Source organism: Grampus griseus, assembly GCF_964374135.1.
Source record: "Grampus griseus genome assembly, chromosome: 3".
Taxonomy (NCBI): Eukaryota; Metazoa; Chordata; class Mammalia; order Artiodactyla; family Delphinidae; genus Grampus; species Grampus griseus.
Genome location: NC_139019.1, coordinates 26,618,771 through 26,644,428, shown reverse-complemented (window position 1 = coordinate 26,644,428; position 25,658 = coordinate 26,618,771). Strand labels below are relative to the sequence as shown.

The following is a 25,658-nucleotide window of genomic DNA, read 5'->3' as shown; positions in this document are numbered from 1 at the left end:
TTAGACATAGTAATCAAACTTGTTATAATAGTGCAACTCTCTGATATGGTAGCAACCATTTGAGATTAGCTACCAAATGTCAGCAAGAATTTTTTACATGTCTTTAAACCTTTCTTTTCACTATTCTATCTAGAACTGTGTCCTATCAATGTGATCAAGATATCATGTGTTATCATTTAGTGTGAAGAGAATTCCTTCCTCTTCACGGCCACCTTTTGTAATTTCAGTTATAGTTTCTTTACATTCTTCTCCTAAGGCACACCATGTCCTATTTATTGCTGCAAAGCCCCTGAAATCTGTGCCTCAACCTATGTCTGCTTCATCATTATGGTTCAATGAAAATCACTTCAGAGTGCCTGCTAAAACTTAGTAACATTAAGTCTAGAATGCCATTGTCCCATACATGAACTGCAAAAGAACCAAGTCTACTGAAGCAAAGGCTAAAAAACACAAGTATGTGCTCTTTGTGCTCTTTCCCCTAAAAATTGACCACATTATCTACTATGACATTTAAGCTCAGTGACATCTCTGGCTATATATAATCCATACTCAATGTTATAAAATAAAATGTTAGGCCAGTAAGCTTTCACAATTTTTATTAAATCCTAGTCTAATTTAACAATATCTGATTTTATAGACATCATCCCATGGTGAATATGTTTAATAAGTGAAAGCAAATCAGACATCTAAGTCATTATTTTCTGCAGACTAAGCAATAAGATAACAACTACACAGAACACTACAGGTAATGACATACATACATTTACTTGCTCGGAGTTTTCATACAAGCCATGTTGTTTATCAAACTATATCTCCTAATATTTAATACAGTAGAATTAGTGATTGTAGTTCTCATATAATATTTTACTTACAGGTACCTTATTGAGATAAGTAACATTTTGACAGTTTCAGACTTTCCAAATTAGCATAATATACTCAAGAAAAAGCAAAAAGCGAAACGAAAACTGAACATAACAAGTTATTAAAAGGAAAATGAAGTGAAGGAAAAAAGGGGAAAGTGAAATATCATTGGGGTGGGGGGAAAAGAAAAAAAATCAAACAAGTCCAGATATTTGACTAGAAGGAAACAGATTAACCATGAATTTCACAAATTTTCTAAATTCAATGCGATGCTAATCCTTTTGAACGTAAAAGCTGAGTTGAAACTAAAAGGTCGATAAACTGTTACTTTTGGCCTTAAATAGTACCAACTTTTCTGATCAAAGAAGGCCACAACAGTTAAGATTGTATTACTTGATTTTATTTTACACTAGGTGGTGGACACAAAAGCAATCCTCCTTAATAAAACTGACAATTAGCTTCACTCAGAACATTTTTAATAATGCGCATTTAAAAAGAAGTATTCATCTTACAAATTGTTCTGCAATCCAAATATACAATAGCTTGGAAAACAATGTTTAGAAAACAAAAGCCAATGTAAAAAGACAGATTAAAACAACTAAAACAGTACAGGTTTTACATTGCTCTGATTTTACAGTTTTCTTACTGCATCATCAATGTCAGAAATCTGTTCCTTCAGCTGGCTCCACTGCTCAGGATTTAAAGAAATACCTAAAAAAAAAGTTTAAAAATCAAAAATTGAATATCTACTTAAGCTCTCTTGAGGATTTGCATACTTCCAAATAAAATACTGTTTTATCTAAATTGTCATTTTGAATGGCACAATAGTACATTAAGAATCAAATCCCTTACGTTTGTTAATTACACATTCATCACAATTACCTTAGCAGGTAAATCTTATACCCAGTTTTACTTTCAACACTGCATCCTGCATAATGCCTATTATACCCAGTGAGCGCAAATGATGATTTGAAGATTTATCTCACAAGTGCTTGCAAACTAGCAGGCTATGTGGCCAGACCCAGATTCGGTATGTGACACCCCATTTCTACAACCAGTTGTTTCCAACATTTGCTCAAAATTTCCACAGGAACTCAGCATGAATGACTGTGCTGAGCTCTTCCAGAAGCACTCACTTCACTTTGGAAAAATCCCTGAGACACGATCCAAAGAGGACTTCTTAGACTGTGCATACTGGTTAAGAGTGCACTCTGGGGCTTCCCTGGTGGTGCAGTGGTTGAGAGTCTGCCTGCCAATGCAGGGGACGTGGGTTCGAGCCCTGGTCTGGGAAGATCTCACATGCCGCGGAGCAACTGGGCCCGTGAGCCACAATTACCGAGCCTAGGCATCTGGAGCCTGTGCTCCGCAACAAGAGAGGCCGCGATAGTGAGAGGCCCGTGCACCGCGATGAAGAGTGGCCCCCGCTTGCCACAACTAGAGAAAGCCCTCGCACAGAAAGGAAGACCCAACACAGCCATAAAGAAATAAAGAAATAAATTTAAATCATATGGGCTTCTCAGACCTCTGCTTAAAAAAAAAAGAGTGCACTCTGGAGTCATGCTGCCAGGGTTCAAATCCCAGCCTGTCACTAACTCTATGGCCTTTAAAAAATTAATTACCTCTAAACCTCAGTTTCCTCATCAGTAAAATGCTGCTTATAACTCAAAGGGTTGTTGTGAATAATTAATTAGCTAATGTGAATAAAATCTCAGCCTATCACCAGACACATAAACATTTAAAACATTAGCTAATGACATGTTCCTATTTAAGACATAAAAGTATGAACAGAAAGTACTTTGTGCTTTAAACTTACAATGTTCTAATGCCTGACCCTTATAAGCACAGAAATAAACTAGAATTGGAAGATTAATGAATTTCTCAGAAAACTGCGGGGAGGTCATGAAGTTGAGAGGAAAGAGGAGAATATATTAGGGCAATACTTAGGAAGGGCTAATCAAATCATTTTAGTAAATGTTTGCAGGAAAAAGAAAAGAAATCTGGCATTGGCTACACTGGGACAACTTGAATGATCAATCCAGAAGTAGCCTGAAGAAGAAAAGGGTACGAAAGCATATAAAGGTTAAGTTTAATACAGTCAAAAATTACATGAAGCAAACAAGTGGTACTTTTCAAAATGACATGCAGGCAGAGTAGAAGAAAATAAGGAGGCATTTTTTTCATTAACTAAGGATCCATCTAAAGCAGCTAACCAGCCAAATATATGAATTTCTGTTGGTACACAAATGTTCTGTAGCTATTTGGTGAATGAATAAAGCATGCTTCTGTGATGATGACATGCTTGGGACTGGATGAAGCAAAAATGGAAGGAGGACAAAGACCCACTTAAAGGATACCACCCTAAAGAATATCTGTTTGGAGATGAACCAAAAGGAAACACTGTAAACCAGGATTTTCCATTCCTGATTTTACACCTTCCCAGTGCCCCCATTCTACTTCAGAATTGATGTAATCTTTTTAAAGGTATATTCAAGTAAATTAGCAGCCAACTGAAGTGATATTAGGGGTATTATTGGGGGGAGGGAGGGAGATATTTCAACAAGCTTTTGTTTAAGACATTTCATTAAAATAAGTTAAGTGTCTTGTCCAAAAAGGCTACAGGGACTTCCCTGGTGGTCCAGTGGTTAAGACTCCGCACTTCCACTGTAGGGGGCATAGGTTCCATCCCTGGTCAGGGAACTAAGATCCTGCATGCCGCACAGTGTAGCCAAAAAAAAAAAAAAACCAAAAAAAAAACAAAAAAGGCTACAGAAGATAAAGAGAATCAACTCAAGGAGGATCTCCCATGCCCTACGCACCATCAACATTATTTCAATTTCAAATAAAGTCCAAACAATTTCAAGCTTAGATAATTTTAAATTTAGTCCCAACATTAGGACCAAATTCAGGAAATTAAATCTTACCTTTCCTTCCTGGTTTCATTTCACCTTCCGGATCCATCCAGTATTCTCTAATATCAATTAAGACTTTCCCTTTAAAGTCCCGAACACTGACATACCTCATTTTCCCAATCTGCAAAAGAAACAAAACATAAAAAGGTGTTCAACAATGGCATCCATATTTATATTCACACTTGCTGCACACTCACTCTACTTTTAATCACAAAAATAATTACTATTCTCAATATCAAAACTACACCAAAGGAACTATCACTGTTAAAATCTTTCTAAAAAGATGAAAAAAGCCCATCTCACGTTTCCAATCACTTTTACATTAAATTGGGACATACATAACAAAGTATTATTCAGCTTTAAAAAAGCAGGAAATTCTGTCACGTGCTATTTACAACAAGGATGAACCCTGAGGACATTATGCAATGTGAAATAAGCTCATCACGAAAAGATACATACTGGATGATTCCAGTACTTAATATGAGGTACCTAGGGACTTCCCTGGTGGCCCAGTGGTCAAGAATCCACCTGCCAATGCAGGGGACATGGGTTTGATCCCTGGTCCAGGAAGATCCCACATGCCACGGAGCAACTAAGCCCTTGTGCCACAACTACTGAGCCCACACACTGCAACTACTGAAGCCCGTGTGCCTAGATCCCGTGCTTTGCACCAAGAGAAGCCAACGCAGTGAGAAGTCCACACACTGCAACAAAGAGTAGCCCCCACTCGCTGCAACTAGAGAAAGCCCCCGCTCAGCAACAAAGACCCAACGCAGCCAAAAAATAGATAAATTTTTTAAAATTTCATATACTTTAAAAAAAAAAATACGAGGTACCTAGAATAGTCAGATTAAGATAGAAAGTAGAATGATTACCAGGGGCTGGGGGGAGATCGGGAGAAAAGGGGAGTTGTTATGTAACAGTTTTACAAGATGAAAATATTCTGGAGCTCTGTTTTACAATAAAGTGAACATACTTAACATTACTGTATGCTTAAAAATGGTTAAGATGATAAGTTTTATGTTAAGTGTTTTTTTTTTACCATAAAGATCATTACAAAGCAAAATCTTGCACAAACCACAACCGTAGGAATCCATACTCAGCTAGCTACATTGCTTTAGCAACCATTCTGAATATAAGAATCCAAAGTTCCAGTCAACAGTAACATGAGATGACTTTTCCTTTTAGACATTCATTTCAAATAACATCTTTAATACACTCCACTTACAGTCGCAAACTGAAAACTTAAAACTGTCCACAGAAAACTATTTTTCAAAAACCTTCTACTGCTGTTAACACAAACTACAGATTGCACAGGGAAGGAAAAGGCTTACTCAACCAAGTGTCTATAAGCACTTTCCAGTATAGCTGATCAAAACCTCTACCTCTACCTATCTGACTCACTTTAAATCTACTCTTCAATCTTCCTGACTTAAATACTAGCTGTGATGTTGTGCTTGAAACACATCATCATGTAAAAGTTGCTTTCCCTATAAACCTGGGTCCCTTAATGATTAAATAATCCCTTTTATTGGGATATCAAGTATTGCTATAGTAGAAGGACAGTTGTGCTGATACAAGTACACATTTACGGCTTCCATCTTGCCTATGTCCTCTCAGGCTGCTTTTTCTTGTCTCAGGTCTTGTTCATTTTCGTTCTCAAATTTCTCATCCCACTGGTGTGCCCCCTATTTGCTGGGTATGCCTCATGCTTTATGGAGAAAATACAGTCCATCAGGTATGGTTAAGTGCCTTCAAATCTCTCTTCTCAGTACTTACCCACATCTTCATCAATTCTTAAGTTCTTTACCTTTTGTATCCCATTTCTTGCGTATACAGCTGACCCCTGAACAACTCAGAGGTTAATTCAAGTATAATTTATACCTCGGCCCTCCACATCCGAGGATTAACCAACCACAAACCATGCAGTATTTAGTATTGAAAAATATCTGTGTATAAGTGGACCCAGGCAGTTCAAACCTGCATTATTTGAGGGTCAACTGTACATTCTTTCCCTTTCTGTTGGTTTCTTATCTACCATTTCCAAACATGCTCATTCTCCTCTTTCTATAAGGCATTTTCCCTAATCAGCATTGTATAACTTTCCTCATGTTTCCTTCCTCCCTTTATTGCTAATCTTTGAAAGGCAAGAATTGCTGTTTCCATTGATTAAACTCCCAATGCCTATGCTAAAGTCACCAGTGATCTTACTGTCATTTTTAACGGCTTATTTTTTACAGTCCTTTGTGTCCCCTAGCAAGCAAACTGTTTTAATGGATGAACTAAATAAATAAGACCAAAATAATTATCACAGTGAAACTCCCAATAGTGATTTATAACACTGATTTAATACCTGACAGATTTTTAAGTATCTTAGGCACCTACAGCACTGAACTGAACATTGTTTCATTTTGGTTTTTTTTTTTGCGGTACGCGGGCCTCTCACTGTTGTGGCCTCTCCCGTTGCGGAGCACAGGCTCCAGACGCACAGGCTCAGCGGCCATGGCTCACGGGCCCAGCCGCTCCGCGGCATGTGGGATCTTCCCAGACCGGGGCATGAACCCGCGTCCCCTGCATCGGCAGGCGGACTCAACCACTGCGCCACCAGGGAAGCCCCATTTTGGTTTTTAAGGTAAGCCCATGTGACAGATGAATAGATAAAATTAAAATACACTGAAAACCTACTAGAGTAATACTGATTAGGTAAGTCAAGTAAGCATTCAGTGTGGGCTTGAGTACTGCAAGAGACTTCGGGTGGTGGAATTTGACCTTGAAAAATGACAGCCCATTAATTAAGCAAAAGGGAGAAAAAAGTGATGACATAGACCAAGGAAAGCAGAAAGATACAATACTGATGAGATTCAAAAGGCTGAATAGATGGAGCTATACTGAAAAGGACTTGAAAAGCCAGGAAGAGAATTCTGAAGCCTTTATAGGTCCCTGAACTATGGACAAAAAAGAAAAAAAGAAAACCAGAAGCAGAAAAACAGGGTTACAACTTTAAAATTTCACTAGAAAAAAAGTTAAAGATCAAGACTGAAAGCAACCTTTTTTAAAAAAACAGTATATGAACGGCATTTTATCAGTCTTAAATTAGTAATAACAAGTACTCAGTTATTTTATGTAAAAAGCATGGTACAATACAGTTAACACAACACATTGTTAGCTAGCTTCACTTCTACCCTCGATCCCTAGAAACTTCTAACAAGCTTCTTCACCCACAATTTCAATGAGGTGTGTATAAATGTTTGTTTGCTACAGAGGAACTTAAAAAGAGGCATGTTCTTTCTCCCAAACGTGACTGACCATCCACATACTTAAAACTTTGTGAATTTACAATTTGAAGTCCCTAATCACTCTTCAAATAACTTGTGTTTGACTATTATAAATAAGAAATTATACAAAGTAGGGAAAAGTTATAGGTCAATAAACTGACTCTCTTAAAATCTGGCAATAATGATTCAGGGAACACCAGCACCAAAGAACTGTGGGGGTGAAAGGACGGGAAGCCTGAGGACGCAGACCGATGCTGCTCTACCAACATCTGAACCCCTTATTGTAACCAAAAACTTACTGTGCGTTTTCTTTTGTATACTGCCCCTTAATATATTCAGTGTTCACTTTATTTTTTTTTAATTTTTTTCTCCAGTGTTCATTTTAGCATAAAAAGCTTTAACGTGAATTTTCAAATAAAGATGGGCCCTACAGAAAACGGCACCATGTTTATCCCATGACTTTTCATTCTCCCAGCCCAAAGCACCAAATCCACAGTATGCACATTCATTCCAGAGTTTAAGCAATAGAGGCACTAGAGGAAAAAGAAGAGTCAGAAGGATACTTTGCCCCTAACATCGGGAATAAAGCAAGGATGTCTGCTCTCACCACTTCTTTTCAATATTTCAATATTGTACTGGAAATACTAGCAATAAAGCAAGAAAAAGAATGAAAAGGATGATGTAAAAACAAAAATCATCATCAACAGAGAAATCTAAGAAGTCCTAAAAAATACATATATAACATGTAAATATATAAAATATAGAATATATATTATATGTATACTTACATATATTATGTAATATCGTACATATTGTTTAGCAATGAACAACTGGAAAATGAAGTTAAGAAACAACACATTTTAAAAAAGTGGTTCTGAAGAACCTAGGGGCAGGACAGGAGTAAAGACGTAGACATAGAGAATGGACTTGAGGACACAGGGAGGGGGAAGGGTAAGCTGGGACGAAGTGAGAGAGTGGCATGGACATATATATACTACCAAATGTAAAACAGATAGCTAGCGGAAAGCAGCTCAGTGCTCTGTAACCACCTACAGGGGTGGGATTGGGAAGGTGGGAGAGAGGGAGTCGCAAGGGGGAGGAGATATGGGGATATATGTATAGCTGGTTGACTTTATTATACAGCAGAAACTCACACACCATTGTAAAGCAACTATACTCCAATAAAGATGTTAAAAAAAATAAAATAAAATAAATCAAAAAAAAAGAAACAATACATTTGCGATAGAATCAAAACACAAAATACTTCGGAATAAATTTAGCAAAAGACATACCAGAAGAATCACAAAACAGAGAAATCAAAAAAGATCTAAATAAATGGACAGAGATACCATATTCATGAACAGGAACTTCAATATTGTCAAGTTCCGACTCTTCCCAAATTGATCTTCAGATTTACCCAATCCCAATCAAAATCCCAGTAGACTTTTTGATAAAAATTGACAAGCTGGTTATAAAATGTGTATGAAAATACAAAATACATAGAATAGCAAAAATAATTTTGAAAGTGAAGAACAGTGTTAAAGGGCTTACACTACCTGATTTCAAGACTCACCATAAAATCATAATTAAGAAAGTGTGGTACTAAAGACAGACATAGAGATCAATGGACTACAACAGAGTTTAGAAATAGATAAATATTTTGTATATTTACTGATTTTCTTTAAACATCCAAGGTGATTCAACAGGAAAAGAATAGTCTTTTGAACAAATGGTACTGGAATAACTCGATTATCTGTACAGGGGTGAAAAATGAGTCTCAAGCCCTATCTCACATTATACACAGAAGAAACTAATTCTACATGGATTAGAGACCTAAACATGAAAGTTAAAACTATAAAAAGTGCAGCAAAAAAAACACTGGCAAAATTTTTGTTTTTGGCATTGGGGTAGAGAACTATATCTTAAACAGGAAACAAAAAGCATTAACCAAAAAAGCGAAAAATTGATGAAAATGGACATTTTCAAAATCAAAGCTTTTTAAAGATACTTAAATAAAATAAGTAAACCACAGACTCAGAAAATATTCACAATACTTGTATCTGACAAAGGACTTGTATTTAAAATATTTTTTTAAAATCCCTCAAATTCAATAAATCAAATGACCTTTTAATATGCAAAAGATCTGAACAGAATCTTCAAACAAAAATATCAGACATTAGGGAAATACAAAGTAAAACTACACATCCATTAATTAAAGTGGATAAAATTTTTAAGACTGGTAATACCCAGTGACGATGTGCAGCAATTGGAATCTCATACACTGCTGGTGGGTCTGTAAAACGGTACAGCTACTTTGGAAAAGTCTGACAGCTTCTTAAAGTTAAACATACACTTGGCCTATGACCCAGCAAATACATCTGGTGTTTACCCAAAAGGCGAAAATGTCCACAAAAAGACTTGTACAAGAATATTCACAGCAGCTTTATTCCTAATATCCCCAAACTAGAAACAACCCAAATGTCCACCTAAAATGAATGGATAAACGAACTGTAGTACAATCATACAATGGAATACCAATCAGCAATAAAAAAGAACAAACCACTGATACTTGAAACAAGGAATGATCTCAAAACATTATGGTGAGCAAAGGATGTCAGACACAAAACAATACAGACTGTATGATTCCATTTATATGAGGCTCTAGAACAGACAAAATAAATCTCTAGGGACAGAAATTACATCAGTGCTTACCTGGAGAAAGGGAATGGACTATAAAGGGAGGTCTAGAGGGAACTTTCCAAGGTGATGGAAACGGCCTCACTACAAAAGCATGTACGTTTAGAGAAAGACAAATATCATATGATACTGCTTATATGTGGAATCTAAAAAAATGGTACGAATGAACATATTTACGAAACAGAAATAGAGTCACAGATGTAGAAAACAAACTTATGGTTACCAAGTGGGGGGGAGGGAGGGAAGGGATAAATTGGGAGATTGGGATTGACATATACACACTACTATATATAAAATAGATAACTAATAAGACCCTACTGTATATGTATAGCACAGGGAACTCTACTCAGTAGTCTGTAATGACCTATAGGGGAACAGAATCTATTTGGGCTGGCCAAAAAGTTCGTTCGGGTTTTTCTGTAAGATGTTAGGAAAACCCCGAAAGAACTTCTTGGCCAACCCAGTAAACAGAGTGGAGATATATATATGTACAACTGATCCACTATGCTGTACAGCAGAAACTAACACAACACTGTAAATCAACCATATTCCAATAAAAATTAAAACAAAAATAAAATTTTAAAAAGCATGTACGTTTTTTACAGCTCACCAAATTATGCTTTAAATGTGTGCATGGATTATATCTCAATAAAGTTTATTTTTAAAAAAAGAAAAGAACTTGCCCAATAGTCACCTCTTCCTTGAGGAGAAATAAAGCTGACAAATTCTTACCAAAAAAAAAAAAAAAAAACCAAAAAAACTATCACAGAAAAATGAGGAGGTAGTAGTATAGATATAATTAAAAGTAGAAAGAATAAAGATCACTGCACTTACATGTCATAGGAGAAAACAATGACACAACAGAATGCATGTATTTTCACACACACATAATCTGGAGATTAACAAGAGAAAAATAATATGTACGTCATACAGAAGAGTGATTTTTAAATTTTTTTGATTTCCTGTCCCCTTTGGGGTACTGATGGTTATAAATAATCCCTTCAATACAAAAAATCCAAAAAAAAATATTAATTTCATGGACTCCCAAAATAAACCCCCAGGTTAAGAACACCTGGCTCTGTAATAACATAATTTAAAAGTAACAGGTTTATCCTTAAAATCATCAAATCAACTAAAGCAGTATTACTGATCCTTTGTGCTGAATTTTGAAGACGAATAGGGATCCCTCTGAAGAAGAATAGGGATCAAAGTCCCCTGCCTCAATCGTTCTGACCTTTTAAGACACAGGTAGTAAGTAATTACAAGACAGTTCTCCAATCCACATCACATAAGTCATCTCAGGTAAATTATATCCCTTCGGAACCAAATTCTCAAAATTCAGAGCTGAAGAAACCAGACAAAAGCAAGCATCTAGTAGTATCCCCTCTCTACTCAGGAATCTGCCCAAATCATTCCACAGCTTAAAAGATTAGCATAGTGACTTTCCTTGGGCACAATTCTCTTCAAATTTTACATTTAGAGAGCTGCTTATGTTTGATCCACATTGCTTTACCAAAATTTAAGATCATTTCCTCCAGTTCTATTCTCAAGAGATGGGTATTTAGGTTAAAGAAAAAAAAAAAAAAAACCCTGTCTTATGGCTGCTAAGCAATACTCAAACAACTTTAAATTAGATTTGATTTGTCTTTGGTAAAGTATACCTGATAACCCAGGTCCTTAAAGATACTAGCAATGTCTAAAAAAGTTCCACTCTGGGAGCTGTCTTCAAGGCATTTTCTTGGTAAATAAAAAATATAGGAAATACATATCTCTATTTTTTTAATTAAATAAATAGATTTTTTAAAAACTTTACAGAACACAATGAGCATAACTGACTTTCCTTCCAAAAACCCCATCCTTCACCTGTCTTTCCTAAATTATCAAACCATTATTACTAATAAAAATGAAATCCTCATTTTAAATTACATAACCAATATATTCACTAGGTCCGTGAAAAGTCACTCTGAAAATCAGGCCTATATGATCCTCCTAAAGGCACTTTCAAAAGGGTGAGGAGTCTAACAGCTTTTGAGGCTTGGGAACCTCCCAAATGAGGGCTTAAGAACTGAACTCACTTCTTTTGGTGAGATAACCTCCCTATAAAAAAAGAACTGGTTTCCCAAAACTGCTCTAATAGAATAAAATCTCTAAATGTGGGCCCTAGTTTCTTTATCTGTACAATCAGGAGTAAGGGAGACAAGATGAAATCCATTAATAGACCACAGATGCTCTATTATCCAAGTACAAGCAGGCATACAGTGAACAGAATTGATCAGAGAAAAGCCCAAGATAACTGCCAAGCAAATACTTGAAAGTTTTTACCTTTAGTACAAACATTAAGTTGAAATATTCCAAAGCAGTCCTTCATTCTATATAGGAGAAAAGTCTATGAAAGGAAGGGATACTTTCTTGCAGATTTTACATTTCATTCTGCCCCTTAAAATAGCTTCCCACTGCACTTAGAATAAAACTAAAACTCCTAAAACTGGTCTCCCAACAGGAAAGCCCTGAAAGATCTGGCCTTCACCTTCCTCATCAACTAGACCTCCTACCTACACTCTCAGCCAATCTTCTAGGCTCCAGGCACAAGGGCTTCATAATTCCTGCACAATCCAAGCTCTTTCGCACTTCAAGGCATCTGCACATTCTCTGTCAAATTAATCTAATCTGCTCCTAGTTCCTCTAAAATATTCAGAAGACCAAAACCCATAAAAATCCATCTGCATTTTGTCACTTTTTTTACATAATTTTTAATTAAAAAATGTATGTATTTAAGATTTATAACATGATTCAATATACATATTCCGAGTGAAAGACTACTACACTCAAGCCAACATATCATCTCCTTATCCTTACCATTTTTTGTATGATCAGTGTGCCTGAAAATCTACTTAGTACATCTCCAATGTTCAATACAGTATTAAGCATAGCTAGCATGTGTCTATTTCTTTATCTAGAGTTATAACAAGACAAAATTGAGTAAAACTTCTATTTTCCCATTCTCACATTAATCCTGGTACTGTCTTTCAAGGACATCAGTAAGCTTTAAAAAAAAAAAAATAAGTGCACACACACACAAGCCTTACTTTCTAGTCAAGTAAATGTTTGCAGTTTCATTTTGTCCAACCTTCTGACTTCGACTAATACTAATGTCTCCTTGAAACGCTTATCTTGTTTATGCTCCCACAAAGCACTTATTTTTTTCTTCCTCCCATTACTGTACTCTTCCTATTTTCCTTCACCTTCTCTAACCTATATCCTTTTTTCCTTCCATCCTGAATATCACAAGGCATGTCCTCAGTCACCTCCTCTTCTCCCTCTGGTTTATACTTACTTCAGTGGAAGGTTCCAGTCAACCATACTAATGACCCACATGAACAGTTCCCAACTAAGCCTTCTAGGTTCTAAAGCAGAGACTCTTTTTTTTTTTTTTTTTTTTTTTTTTTGTGGTACGCGGCCCTCTCACTGTCGTGGCCTCTCTCTTTGCGGAGCACAGGCTCCGGACGCGCAGGCTCAGCGGCCATGGCTCACGGGCCCAGCCGCTCTGCAGCATGTGGGATCCTCCCGGACTGGGGCACGAACCCGTGTCCCCCGCATCGGCAGGCGGACTCTCAACCACTGCGCCACCAGAGAAGCCCCAGAGACTCTTTATCACACTTACAATCAGATCCAAAAGGCCAAACTTAACCACTTCTGCCATTAAAACTAACTTATTTTCCTCTTATCTATCAATGAAACCTTCATCTCTATTGTCTCTCAAATTTAAAACCAGTCTTCATTGATTGCTTCATTCCTCTAGTCCATTCTTCCTCACCAGCGATCTTAATCATCACTATTTCATCTTCTGGGAAAACCACCTAAGCCCTTACCACCTCACATAATTTATCCCCACTGCCTCTCCCATAAATCCTTCTTGTACCATGATGCCAATAACAAGTCTCCCTAAAACAAGATAAGAAACCCAAGGAAAGAAGCTATGCCAGTCCTGAGTAATTTCATCAAAGCCCTCTAATGAACTTCCCTCACTTTACCTCACTACTCAACCTTAATCCCCACAACAAATAAACTGAGGGCCCATTTTAGTAAACCCATTCACCCTTTCTGTTATCAAGCCAAAACTGGGCAGGTCATACTGCTGTTTCCCCTCCAGTAACATCCTATCCATACTTCACAGCCCAATACTAGACCTATCTCCTCCAAGCTGCTCTCTAAACGTGCAGTTCTCAATCTTTTTTTGCATTTCTCTAACTTTTAAATTCCCATTGTTTTAAATACAGCAAAACTACAGAATTCTAGATTTTAACAATCATCTAGCATCATATAAATTGCTTTCATTTCTACTAACTTGTTCTTATATTTCAAGGAATATCCTTAGTCAAGAGAATTGTAACATACATAAAAGATTATTATGCATTATCAGATTAAGGTACTTTTAACATTCTTTAGATCAAGCCAGGTAATAATCCCTCTGGAACTAAGGAAATAACCCACTTTACCTGAAACATGTTATCATCTCTGCTGCTGCTGCTCTGCTTAGAAGATGACAGGGCTCTTGAAGTTTCACCAGTCTTTTGCTTTTTTACAGGTTTTTCTGGAGCAACTTGCTTTTTCCTCTTTAACTTGAAAGAAAAACAAGAATATGGTTAAAATCTGCATAAGAACAAAACACATCTCAGGTTCAAAAGATTCCATTACTTTTCAAGACTTAAAGGATCAAAACACTCCATTTATTAATAAAAAAATCATAAATATATACACAAGCAAGTTTCACTTGACAACAGAACTATGAAACTAACCTAGCACTGCTATCTAGTGCAGTGTTTTCAAACTGCTCTCAGAAACCCAAAAGATACTTCAGGCATTAGAGTGGTATTCAGCAGAGAAGCAGTTATTTATAGACTGGGATCCCTCATAAAATTCCTTTGGGAGAGAAAAAAGATGGAGGTATGGGGGCTGCTGCTTTTGAATAAACTTAAACTTTTGGAAACCACTCTAGTAAATTAGTCAGTTACTTATTTTTACAAAGAAAATGTACTAATTAGGAAGAATACAACCAACTTATGATTATTTATGCCTGCTTATTCCAAAAAGGACTTAAGTTGTCTTAGCAAGTTTATGAGTAGGCAAAGCTAAGAAAGGTATTTTGTACTGGGCACCAGAGGTCAACAACTCATCACAAAACTTCCTCATCACAAAAAAATCACTTAAGATAAACAGTAATGTGTTACACTAGCATTCAAAATCAAAACAATGTTTTAAAAGCAGCATTACTCTAAAAGTTTTTCATATAGCTTCATTCTCAAAATGAGCTAACAGGGACTTCTCTGGTGGTGCAGTGGATAAGACTGCGCTCCCAATGCAGGGGGCCTGGGTTTCATCCCTGGTCAGGGAACCAGATCCCGCATACATGCTGCAACTAAGAAGCCCTGGAACCACAACTAAGGAGCCCATCTGCCACAACTAAGACCCGGTGTAACCAAATTAATTAATTAATTTTATTTATTTATTTAAAAAATGAGCCAACAGTCCATGAAATCCAGTAGAGTTCCCAATCCAAACAGTAGAGGGCAGTCATGTTCCTCAGTGGAAGGTATATAAACTATTAATGTTTTACCAAATTATGTGATGCTAGGTAAATACTGATATAATGTATGTATTTACGTACACAAACTGAAAGACTGGATTCATTTAACATAAGTCCTTACAGGATTAACAGTATTATTTGGGATAAATAGCAAAAATTACCTCAGCTCAATAAGCAGAAAGCAATTATTCTTTTTATCAGGGTCTATATAGTCCTTGTGGAATGGCACATACCTGGCACATAAAAGCTCAATAAAAAACTTGTTAAATCAATGTATTCAAATGCTATACTATGTGCAAGTTAAAAAACTAAGAGACATTCCCTTCTTGAATATAGCTATGCATGCTCTTTGAAGTTTTTGTTCAACCTTCCAGGTGATATACTACGTACTTTCCTATAAAAGTCCATCTCCTCCAAGACTCTCATATAAGCTCTCTTTTCTTTTAACTAACACTGCTAACTGAGCTCAGAGACACAACTATGTAAGGTTTTAGGAGATAAAGGACAATTCTGCGTGGAAGAAGCCCTGACTACAGTGTGAGATGCTCAGTTAAGCAGAATGCACAGTTAAGCTTATAGCACAATTATCACCTAACGCAGAAAAACCCTCTTCTATCAAAATGGGTACTTTCATGTTAGCTTTGCTGGGTGCTGATTTAATTAAAAGGAGGGGACCAGAGTAAGTAACATTCTAATTTAAAATGTACCAAGCCAAATTTTATGTAATCCTTGAAGGCTAGATAAACAACAAGGCTGAGAAGACTGTCAAACTGACATCTGCTTTCAAGGAGTTCAGATAACTTGGCTCAACAACTACACAGATACCTACAGATTAGGAAGATTACTAAATAATGGCAAATAGTGGCTTTGGCCTAAATCTAGTGCTATTCCCCTAGGAAGCCTTACAGAGTCCTAAAAAGCCACAACAGGAAGCTTGTTAATGTCAGAAGACTTGCTCAAGTCTGACGTCGGGGCTTGGCGTGTGCGTGTACAACAAGCACCCTAGGCACTTTAGTCAAGTGGTTCAGGGGCCATCTGCACTTTCAGAAACATCCATCCAGGCTCTCATTTTAAGATTCTGATATGCTGTGCAGTCCTTCAGAACTGGATGTGGGCAATACTGCTGAATTAAGTATCACAAAAATCACATGGTGTATATCACCTTTTTGTCAACTTCACTGTCAGAATCACTGCCAGAAGAGCTTGAAGAAACAAGTTCCTTTGACTTCGGCATTCTGAAAGAAAAATACATTATGTAAATAATTCATAATTTGCTCTACTACCTTCAAATTAACTCTCCCCCAATCAAAGATTCAAGAAGTTCCACAGTTCTTTCTACCATTTTTGGTACTGGAGTTGTTACACTGAGCACAGAAGTTATGCTCTTAATCTATGCTCTTCCAAGTTGAAAATAACATGCAAAGTGAAGAGTTCTGAACCCAGCAAGAAGAACTAAATGTCATACACATCTCATACTCCTACACCTCTCTCTTTCTCAAAGTCAATGGGGTTTTTTATACTTCATTTTAGCAGGGTTAGATGTTTATGTTTAGGGTAAACTGCAAAAAGGCAGCTGACAGCAATCCCTGTTAAAACCAAGAAGAAATATGAATTAATTCTCAGTACTGCTTTATACTTGCCACTGAGGAGACTTATGTACAATTATTCACTGCCGGAACTGATATCAACTTACACACAGCATGGTGAACAACTGTACTATACAGATGTCGATATTTAATTAATTTTACCATTATAATCCTATTTTTCATATTTTGTATATGTTCTTAATTTTTTTGGCTTTTTGACCATGCCAATCAAAGGAGCAAGTACTGAATCAAAGTTATACATAATTCACAGTTCATTTACATTTTACACTGATTTTCTACTCTGGAATACAACTAAAATTTGAAGAATCTGCTTATGGGAGGGGCAAAACCTTTCCTCCAACTCCTACTATGACCCTAGTTCCCCAGGTCCCCCCAGACAGAGGTACATAGGCCAGTACCTTGCTTTCCCTGTGGATGTTTACAGAGTGCCTGAGGGCAAGGCAGAGTCTTGTGCTTCTATGTTTCCCAAAATTCAAGGACTTTCACGCTGTACCTCTTTTCAAAGCACTTATAATACCAAGTGGTAAAATGCTTATTTTCAAAACAAGTATCTTTTGCTCTCTCCACCTCCATCTCAGAAGAGACTTGAGTCCTATTAACTTCTGTATGCCCTAAAGGATCCAATATACACAACATACACTATAATGTTTGCTGAAAAAAGCGGAAAAAAAGACTTCAAAAAACCCATAAACAATCCAGATCTCGACTAAACTTGCCATTAACAAGGGCACTGAATGCATCCCGAAACAGGAAGTCAAGGTAAAAGAAATGGGCCATCCCTAGCCTAGCCACTAAATTCAAAAAGCTCAAACCATGCCCAAGCCAGCCATGTTGATTTTATCTGGCACTTTCTTGATGCCAAGAGTAGTAAATTCAGAGGGGAGCAAGCAACATTTATAGCCACGTTTTATACATTAATCCTGTTACTGCTCCGCTTTCCAACCTTATCTCCAAAATCAATTTAGTTGTTTTTCATGCTAGCTAATAATGCCAAGAAGCATTTTTTTTTTAAAGGTAATCCAACTGAACGTACCCTGTTTTTCACTTTGAAACGGTCAGGCATAACTATACCATCTGTTCATGAAAGGTTCCTGGGGGCCTAAGATCATTTCAAAGAACCACCTCATGTTTAACCCACATAAGTCCATCCGACACGAAAACAAGGTAACGGTAACTAAAGCCAGCTTGTTTGAACTTGTAACAAAATATATTTTCACTTTTACTTAATGAGCCTTTACCGTTCAAGGGGAAAAAAGCGGGGGGGGGGAGGGCGGCAGGCTCGCAATTCTGGCGAGGCGCTACTAAGCGCTGGTGTGGAATATATACAAAACACAACTTAAAAATCTCCGATCTCTGATGAAGGCATGGGGAAGGAGGGATTAGAAAACAAGAGGTGAAAATAAACTAGGACTAAAAGGCACGCGAATTCGGTACAACACGAGGGTGATAAGCACCAAAACGGAGGAAGGGGGCCGCGCGACGCCAGGCAGCCGCCAGAACCCCGGGGCTGACAACGCCTTGGGCGGTGGGAGACAGGTCGGTCGGAGGGGGCGTGGGAGGCGGCGAAATGCGGAGGAGACGGCGTGGGAGAGGAGGGACTTGCACCAAGCGCCATTTTCTTCCCTCGAAGAGCTCACTGACCCCCAGCAAAGCAGCCATTCACTACCCCAGCGCCAGTCGCCCCCGCCGCACCGCCTGCCTTCCTCTGACCGGGTCCCCGCTCCTGGCGGCAGGGATGAGGACCCCGGAAAGACCTTGGGTAGACGCAGGCCCCGCACGCGCCCCCGCCCGGGCCGCCGCTGCATTGTCCCGGGGGCGCCCCGGCCCCCTTCCCGCGGCTCCTCGCCCCCGCCCGGCGCCGCCTCCCCCGCCGCCCCTGGGCCGTTCCCGGGGGCCAGCTTCGGGGGCCGAGAGGCCTGAAGCGCGTGGGGCGCGGGGTCGGGGATGAGGAGGGGTCCGGGAAGGCCGAGGAAGCATGGGGGAGATCAGGCAGCGCCGCCATTTCCCGCGGCCGTCGTCGATGAGAGGGACCGGGGCTGCAGGCGCGCAGCGGCCAGGCTGGCAAGGTGAGGGCCGAACGAGGGCGATTTCGAGGGGGTGGGGGCGGGGTCCGCGCACTCACGCTCCGCTCCGATAGCCGAACTGCCTCCAGCTCGCCCGCTCGCTACTGACAGAGAAACGGAAGTGACGGCAGCAAAGAGACGCCTGCCCCGCCCCGCTGAGACCACGCGCACGTGATGGGGCGTGGCCTCCCCGCGGAAACCAACACCGAGACCCTTTCCAGGGCCTTAAAGGGACCGCCCCTCATCCTGAACCGATGTCACGAAAGTGAGATGCAGCGAAGATTGGATTTGACTTGTGAGTGAGTGAGGGAACGAATAAAACATGAATGACAAGCACGGAGCTTTGCACTTGCTCCATAAATGTTTCTTGTAATAAAGTGAAATGTCTGAAAAAGATCAACACTTCTGGCCCATTTTCCGAGAAAGGATCCTTGCCCGCCACCCCCTACTCTGGTATTTGACCCTGGCTAACAAAATCCGAAGGAAGGAAGCCAAAGTCATAACGTTTAATGCCAGAAAGTGCGAAGAAAAGTCTTTGCAGAAGTCCTTGGCCACACACCCACACACATTCCTAAACTGAAGTCCTGGGAAATTCCCTGGCGGTCCAGTGGTTAAGACTCGGCACTTCCGCTGCCAGGGCTGGGTTCAATCCCTGGTCAGGGAACAAAGATCCGGAAAGCCGCTGGGCAAAAAAAAAAGGTACCTAAACTGAAGTCCTGGAGGTGTAAGGTAGTTCACAGAAGGCAAGAGAAATCCATACTACAAACAGGAATATGGCTAATAGAGTCTTTGAAACTATATTTAATGAATGCCGACTATAGCCAAGAATATATATTCAACACACATTTATCAGGCACTCACTATGTTCCAGGTACTGCAGTGAGGCACTTTACATATAATTTTCATCCTAACAAGCACTTTCCAACGTAGGAATGATTATTCTCTCCATCTTCTAGATGAAGAAACCAAGGGTCAAAAAGTTTAAATAAACTCTGCTCTAGGTTATACAGGGAGTGAATCATGATTCAAACCCTGCACTGCCGGAGTCACACTGCTGCAGACTGAGGCAGATTGCAAATGCTCTAGGCCACTTCTATTCATTCAGTGTCAGGTTAGATGACCACTTTTTAAAAATGAAACACTTGCTGTTTAATTCCTTTTATACAACATTCCCCAAAAAGGCAAAAATAATCCATGGGGATCTAGGTCAGGTTACCCTTGGGGGATAGCACTTGGAGTGAGTATGACAGAACCTGTGGGGATGTTGAATACATCTTGGTCTGGGTGGTGGTTAGGCATGTACGGATGTAAAAATTTCACTTAATATTCGTGCATTTTACATGATACACTTCAATGAGAAAGATGAAAGAGTCAAAAATAAAAATATGAAAATTAGACTGTAAAAAGATGAAACTCACTCAGGAACCACTGTTCCAGCATGGTAGCTTGCCAGCCTGAAGTTTACACACCCAAATGCAGTTAAGGAAGCACCTTCAATGACTATGGCCAGCTGACCTAAGTTCCCTTGGACTTTGTAGGGGGTGTCTGATTGGATGAGCTCATGCAGTGGGGTAACTAGAAGATCAGCAGGTGGCCTGGGCCCTGGTAGCCATGGATATGGTTCTTTCTCGAAATCTGGATGCTGGATGAGAAAAGACAGAGTTCAGGGCACTGGTTGGAGTCATGTGACTCACAACCTCCTCTCCCTATCTTCCAAGAAAGAGCTACAACTCTCTTTACTCAAGTGTAGGAAACTGCCCGAAGGTCCTTCCCCAGTTTATTCACTCATTTCATAAACAATGTATTCAGCACCTACTCTATGCCAGTGCTGTTCTAAGTGCTGGGAATTCAGGAATTAACAAGACTGACAGGGTCACTGTCAGTGGAGCTGACAATAAGCAAGTAAAGAATTAAATAGAGTTGGTAATTTCAGATAAGTGCTATAAGAAATAGAAGAAAAACAGGATGATGCAGAGTATTGGGATGAGGTTAATTGAGATCTGAAAGGGATGAAGTGGGAGTATTCGGGCAGGGATCCTAATGAAAAGAGCAGCCAGGGTAAAATTTGGGTGCTGGGGGTTCCAAGCAGAGAAAGCAGCTGTGCAAAGACCCCAGGGTTTAGGTGAGTCTAAAGAATGGAAAATTCTCTTGACGTAGAACTCCACTGGAGACCACGGGCTGTACAGAGGTGGAGCCCACACAGCAGCTCCCTAGGCTCAGTGCCAGGGCTGCCCAGGCCCCAAGAAGCGCTGGCTCTGCAGAGTTACAGGAGCCCAGTTCTGGCCTTTCTCCAAGATCCAAGACAGCGCCTCCTCACCTATCACTACCTGTTCCTCCTCACCTATTACTACTACTAATTAGCACCAAGGAATCCCGCAGCTTCCCTCTAGCTGGATCTGTGCTCAGAAGAATAGATCTGTGTCAGCCGAGAATTTGGTTTTTGAGGTATCACTATACATGAAATAGTGCAAGACTCTGTATAATTGTCAACTGAAAGCTACAACCATAAATGCTATCAAATGCTTCACAGAGAGCTGGACCTCTGAATTGGAATAGACTGAGGATGCTCTGAAGAGAACAGCCTTAAGCTTGACCTAGGGAGATGAGAGAGAACATTTGAAGTGGGAAAAGAGGAAAACTCTGAGCTAGGTATGACCACAAAATGAGTAAGGCACATTGAGAGTCCATGAGCAGTCAATTCTGTCAGTGTAGAGTTCGCATAGAGGAAGAGTAGGAGATTCATCTGAAAAAGTGGGGTGAAGCCAGATGGCGAAGGGCCCTAAATGAAGTCCAAGGAGTTTGGATTTTATCCCATGTGAAAAAGAAGAGAGTGAGTGTGGAATGTCTTGGGTGATATAAAGATTGCAGGCAGCCCCAAAATATGCCACTTTGGCCCATCGATTATTTTGAATTAAAATTACTTAAGAAACAGCAGATATAAGAAGGACATTCAGGGACTTCCCTGGTGGCACAGTGGTTAGGAATCCACCTGCCAATGCAGGGGACACGGGTTCGAGCCCCGGTCCAGGAAGATCCCACATGCCGCGGAGCAGCTGGGCCCGTGAGCCATGGTCGCTGAGCCTGCGCGTCCGGAGCCTGTGCTCCGCAACGGGAGAGGCTGCAACAGTGAGAGGCCCGCGTACGGCAAAAAAAAAAAAAAAGAAAAGAAAGAAAAGAAAGGCAAAGAAAGATCTGTTCTTCTAAACTTAAACCACTAGGTCCAAGTAACTCTGCTTTGAAACCCATTGGCCTGAATGCAGAGAGGAGCGAGGCAACCTTCCTTCTTTGCCACTGCTTACTGCACAGCTGTAGAATTGTGTGGGCTCAAGGCGGCCACCAAAAATAAATTCCTAGGCCCCAGTGTGCAACAAGAGAGGACTCCATACCCAGGAGAGAGAGGAGGCCGTGGACCCCAGCAGGACAACACTTGGTCAAAACAGTGTTCAGTGGTGACCACCACGCCCTGGATCAATCTCACTCCCAGCAGTGGGAGATACAAGAAGAGCCTTCTCATGGCCGCTATAGCAGTAAATGTATGTGGTGCAGAAGCCCAAAATATGAAGAGAAACAGCAGGTAGAGGGATGGTTAGGGATTTGGCAAAGTAGAAGCAGAATCCTGAGAAGCTCAGAATACAAACACGAGATGCTGTGGAAGTCTGGGAGGTGCAGGGGATGTGGGTGAATAAAGAGGTGAACAACTGAGTCTACATATGGAGCAATTATATCCATGGTGCCCATCCACCCCACCCTCATAGGAGAAAGGGAGTTGTATCTTTTCTGGAAAAGTCGGAGAGGGGATGGTATGTGTGAAGAGATAGAGGGGCAAATAGACTTGCAGGAGACTGAGTCGAAGTCTGAATATTAATGTGAAAACATCCCTCCCCAGACTCTTTCCCCTTCTAGAGCTATTTGACTTTCAAAAGAATAAATGCAGACAAAAATACAAATTAATTCCTTAAAAAATATATTTTGCGAAACTCTGAATCATAATGAAATAAAGTAACCATAAGCAGATGTAAACTATTATATATAAGATGGATAAACAGCAAGGTTCTACTGTATAGCACAGGGAACTATATTCAATATCCTGTGATAAACCATAATGGAAAAGCATATAAAAAAAAGAATGTCTATATGTGTATAACTGAGTCATTTGCTGCTGTAGAGCAGAGACTGGCCCAATGTCGTAAATCAACTATACTTCAATTAAAAAATGAAGGAAAGAAAGAAAGAAATAGGGAAGAAAAAGACCATGAAAATAAACATTGAGCTGGTCTGCTGGCTCGGGCCCCTGCACACCTTCACCCCTCTCTCACACACGCACTTACCTAAAGAAATTGTAGGAGAGGCAAAAGTTTACCTCCACCCTCCTAGGATCTTCACTGGGCCAGAGAATTAAATAAAGATAAATAAACTGGAGGGAAGCATACACATTTATTTAGCATACGATTTACATGACACAGAACCCCTCAAAAGGAAATGAAGACCCAAGGAAGTGGCAAGATCTAGATGCTTTTATACGAGGTTGAATTAGGGGTAATTGTGGCAAAATAACTAAATTACGCGGAGAGGCTAAAGGAAGATAAGAATTATTTGAACAAGTTCTATTTGTATGAATTTTCTCAGTCTCAATTTCCAGGCTTGATGACAGGTAGGCTACTTTCCTTCTGGTATAGGAAAGACACCTTCCATATGAGGGTTTTATCCCCTGCTTTTAGAAAGAAAAAGCGGAGGGAGGATCAGAGTATCCTTCTTGTACCTGCTGGTTTTTAAAGTGCCTTTAGCTCAAAATAACGTTGATATCAATTTTAAGGCATATTTTAGGGTGACATATCTGGCCCACTTCAAAATCATGGTTAACATTCGAGGTAAACCAAGAACACGTAAATGAATATAACGTCCTCGGCGCCTCCGTCTCTTGCCCCTTTAACAGCAGTTTTCATTCAGTTTCTGTGTCACTGAGGGAACTGGGCGGAGTGCCTGTGGTAGGTTTGGGTTTCAATTCTCTGAGCCCCAGGAGGTGGAGAACCGTTAAGGAAGTATGAATTTTTAGAAGCAGGGAGATGTGTTGCTTTGCATGCAAATTTAGTTGGCTCCGTTTTCCTGGGCTGTGGTTCCTGGTGAAACTATTAGCAAATCTTTGTTCAGAAGTGATTGCCATTACTTTTAAGTAAATATAATTCAAAAACTAAACAAAAATAAATGTTTACATTTGAGTGAAAGAGAAAGGGGAAATTTTATTTACAGCAAAATAGAACTGCAGTTGCTTTCAAATAAGAGGAAGGCGTAATTCACGTGCATTTGCAGAGGATGAGGGTGGGGAGTTGCTCCTTTTACAGAAAATTCCTAGAGGGAATCTTTGGATGTGAAAGGACTCCCCTCCGTCCCCACCCCATCCAGGACTGGGTCTGGAAGCAGTGAATAATACAAAAAGGAGGCTAAGTAAATGAATTGAACTTGGAGTATCTGTAGGTAGACCAGAAAGGGAGGCGGCTTGGAGAGATGGGAGGAGAAGAAAAAGAGTGAGGGCAACAGCTCAGGAACTGTGAAAGAGCAGAACTTGAGGAAGAGACAGCTAGCGAGAAATTCCTGGAGACCTGGAGAGGTTGGGGGGACTTTTAAGTGGTTCCCTGCCCTTCACTGTGCCGTTAACACCCTCCATTACTCATTTCTCCCAAAAGTTCAGAAAAAGATTTATACAAGCAGCAGGATATTGTTTTGAAACCTTACCCATTGTGGCTCCATTTCCAGCACTTCCTCCTTTCTGACCTTCCTCCTCCCACATCCCCACATTCTCAGCTCCAGCATTACACAAAGAGGAGGATGTCGGAGCAGAGCAAAGGGGTCAGATTCTTGGCTTTTGGCGTTTAAAATCTTAGGATTCCAGGCATAAATTATAGATTTTAAATAACATGTAATTAGTCAAATTCTATTCCTTCTGCCCCTACTCCCACTTCGAGATTTTCCCTATTCTCTGGACTAGGGAAAGGGAAAGTCAGAGAGAAGAGAAATGAAACTTTTCTTTAGTGCCTTTGTAAAGCAGCTCTGGACTTCCCTGGTGACTCAGTGGTTAAGAATCCTCCTGCCAATGCAGAGGATACAGGTTCGAGCCCTGGTCCGGGAAGATCCCACATGCTGCGGAGCAAATAAGCCTGTGCACCACAACTACTGAGACTACGCTCTAGAGCCCACGTGCCACAGCTACTGAGACCACATGCTGCAACTGCCGAAGGGTGTGCACATAGAGCCCGTGCTCCACAACAAGAGAAGCCACCGCGATGAGAAGCCCGCACACCGCAATGAAGAGTAGCCCCCGCTCGCCGCAACTAGAGAAAGCCCACGCGCAGCAATGAAGACGCAATACAGCTAAAAATAAATAAATATTTTAAAAAAGAAAAGAAAAACATCTCTGCTCCCTGTTCCCAGACCAGCTCTGGGGAAGATCCCCGCAGAGCTTGGGGATTGGGAGCAAAGCGAACCAGTGCCTTGCTTTCCAGATGGGCACCCTCTTAGAGGTCCTCTGCACCCCCAGGGTGTGGGTAGAGATGTCTATGTGACACATCAAGGATGCCAAGCCTAAGGCAGCCTCACTGAATCCTGGGACTCCTCGCTGCAGGACTCAGCAGAATTATCTTCCTCACTGGCCAAGAGTAGCAAAGTTG

The 25,658-nt window shown here is 40.0% G+C and overlaps 1 protein-coding gene across 1 annotated transcript; it reads right to left on the bottom strand.

Moving 5' to 3' along the window:
- Positions 1-579: 579 nt before the first annotated feature.
- On the bottom strand, positions 580-19,131 carry SUB1 (SUB1 regulator of transcription). The gene is made up of 5 exons (XM_082651030.1): positions 19,056-19,131; positions 16,489-16,561; positions 14,239-14,361; positions 3,783-3,891; positions 580-1,572 (listed from the first exon to the last, which is right to left on the bottom strand). Exons 2-5 carry the CDS (start codon positions 16,558-16,560, stop codon positions 1,493-1,495), a joined length of 384 nt encoding a protein of 127 aa, XP_082507156.1. The 5' UTR covers position 16,561; positions 19,056-19,131; the 3' UTR covers positions 580-1,492.
- Between the last annotated feature and the right edge of the window lie 6,527 nt (positions 19,132-25,658).

Excerpts from the sequence above, each read along its gene's own strand:
- SUB1 (XM_082651030.1), bottom strand. The coding sequence starts at position 16,560 with ATGCCGAAGTCAAAGGAACTTGTTTCTTCAAGCTCTTCTGGCAGTGAT. Across the intron at positions 14,362-16,488 it reads ACAGTGAAGTTGACAAAAAG|TTAAAGAGGAAAAAGCAAGT; the intron begins GTGATATACACC and ends TTTTCTTTCAAG. Across the intron at positions 1,573-3,782 it reads AATGAAACCAGGAAGGAAAG|GTATTTCTTTAAATCCTGAG; the intron begins GTAAGATTTAAT and ends CTTTTTTTTTAG.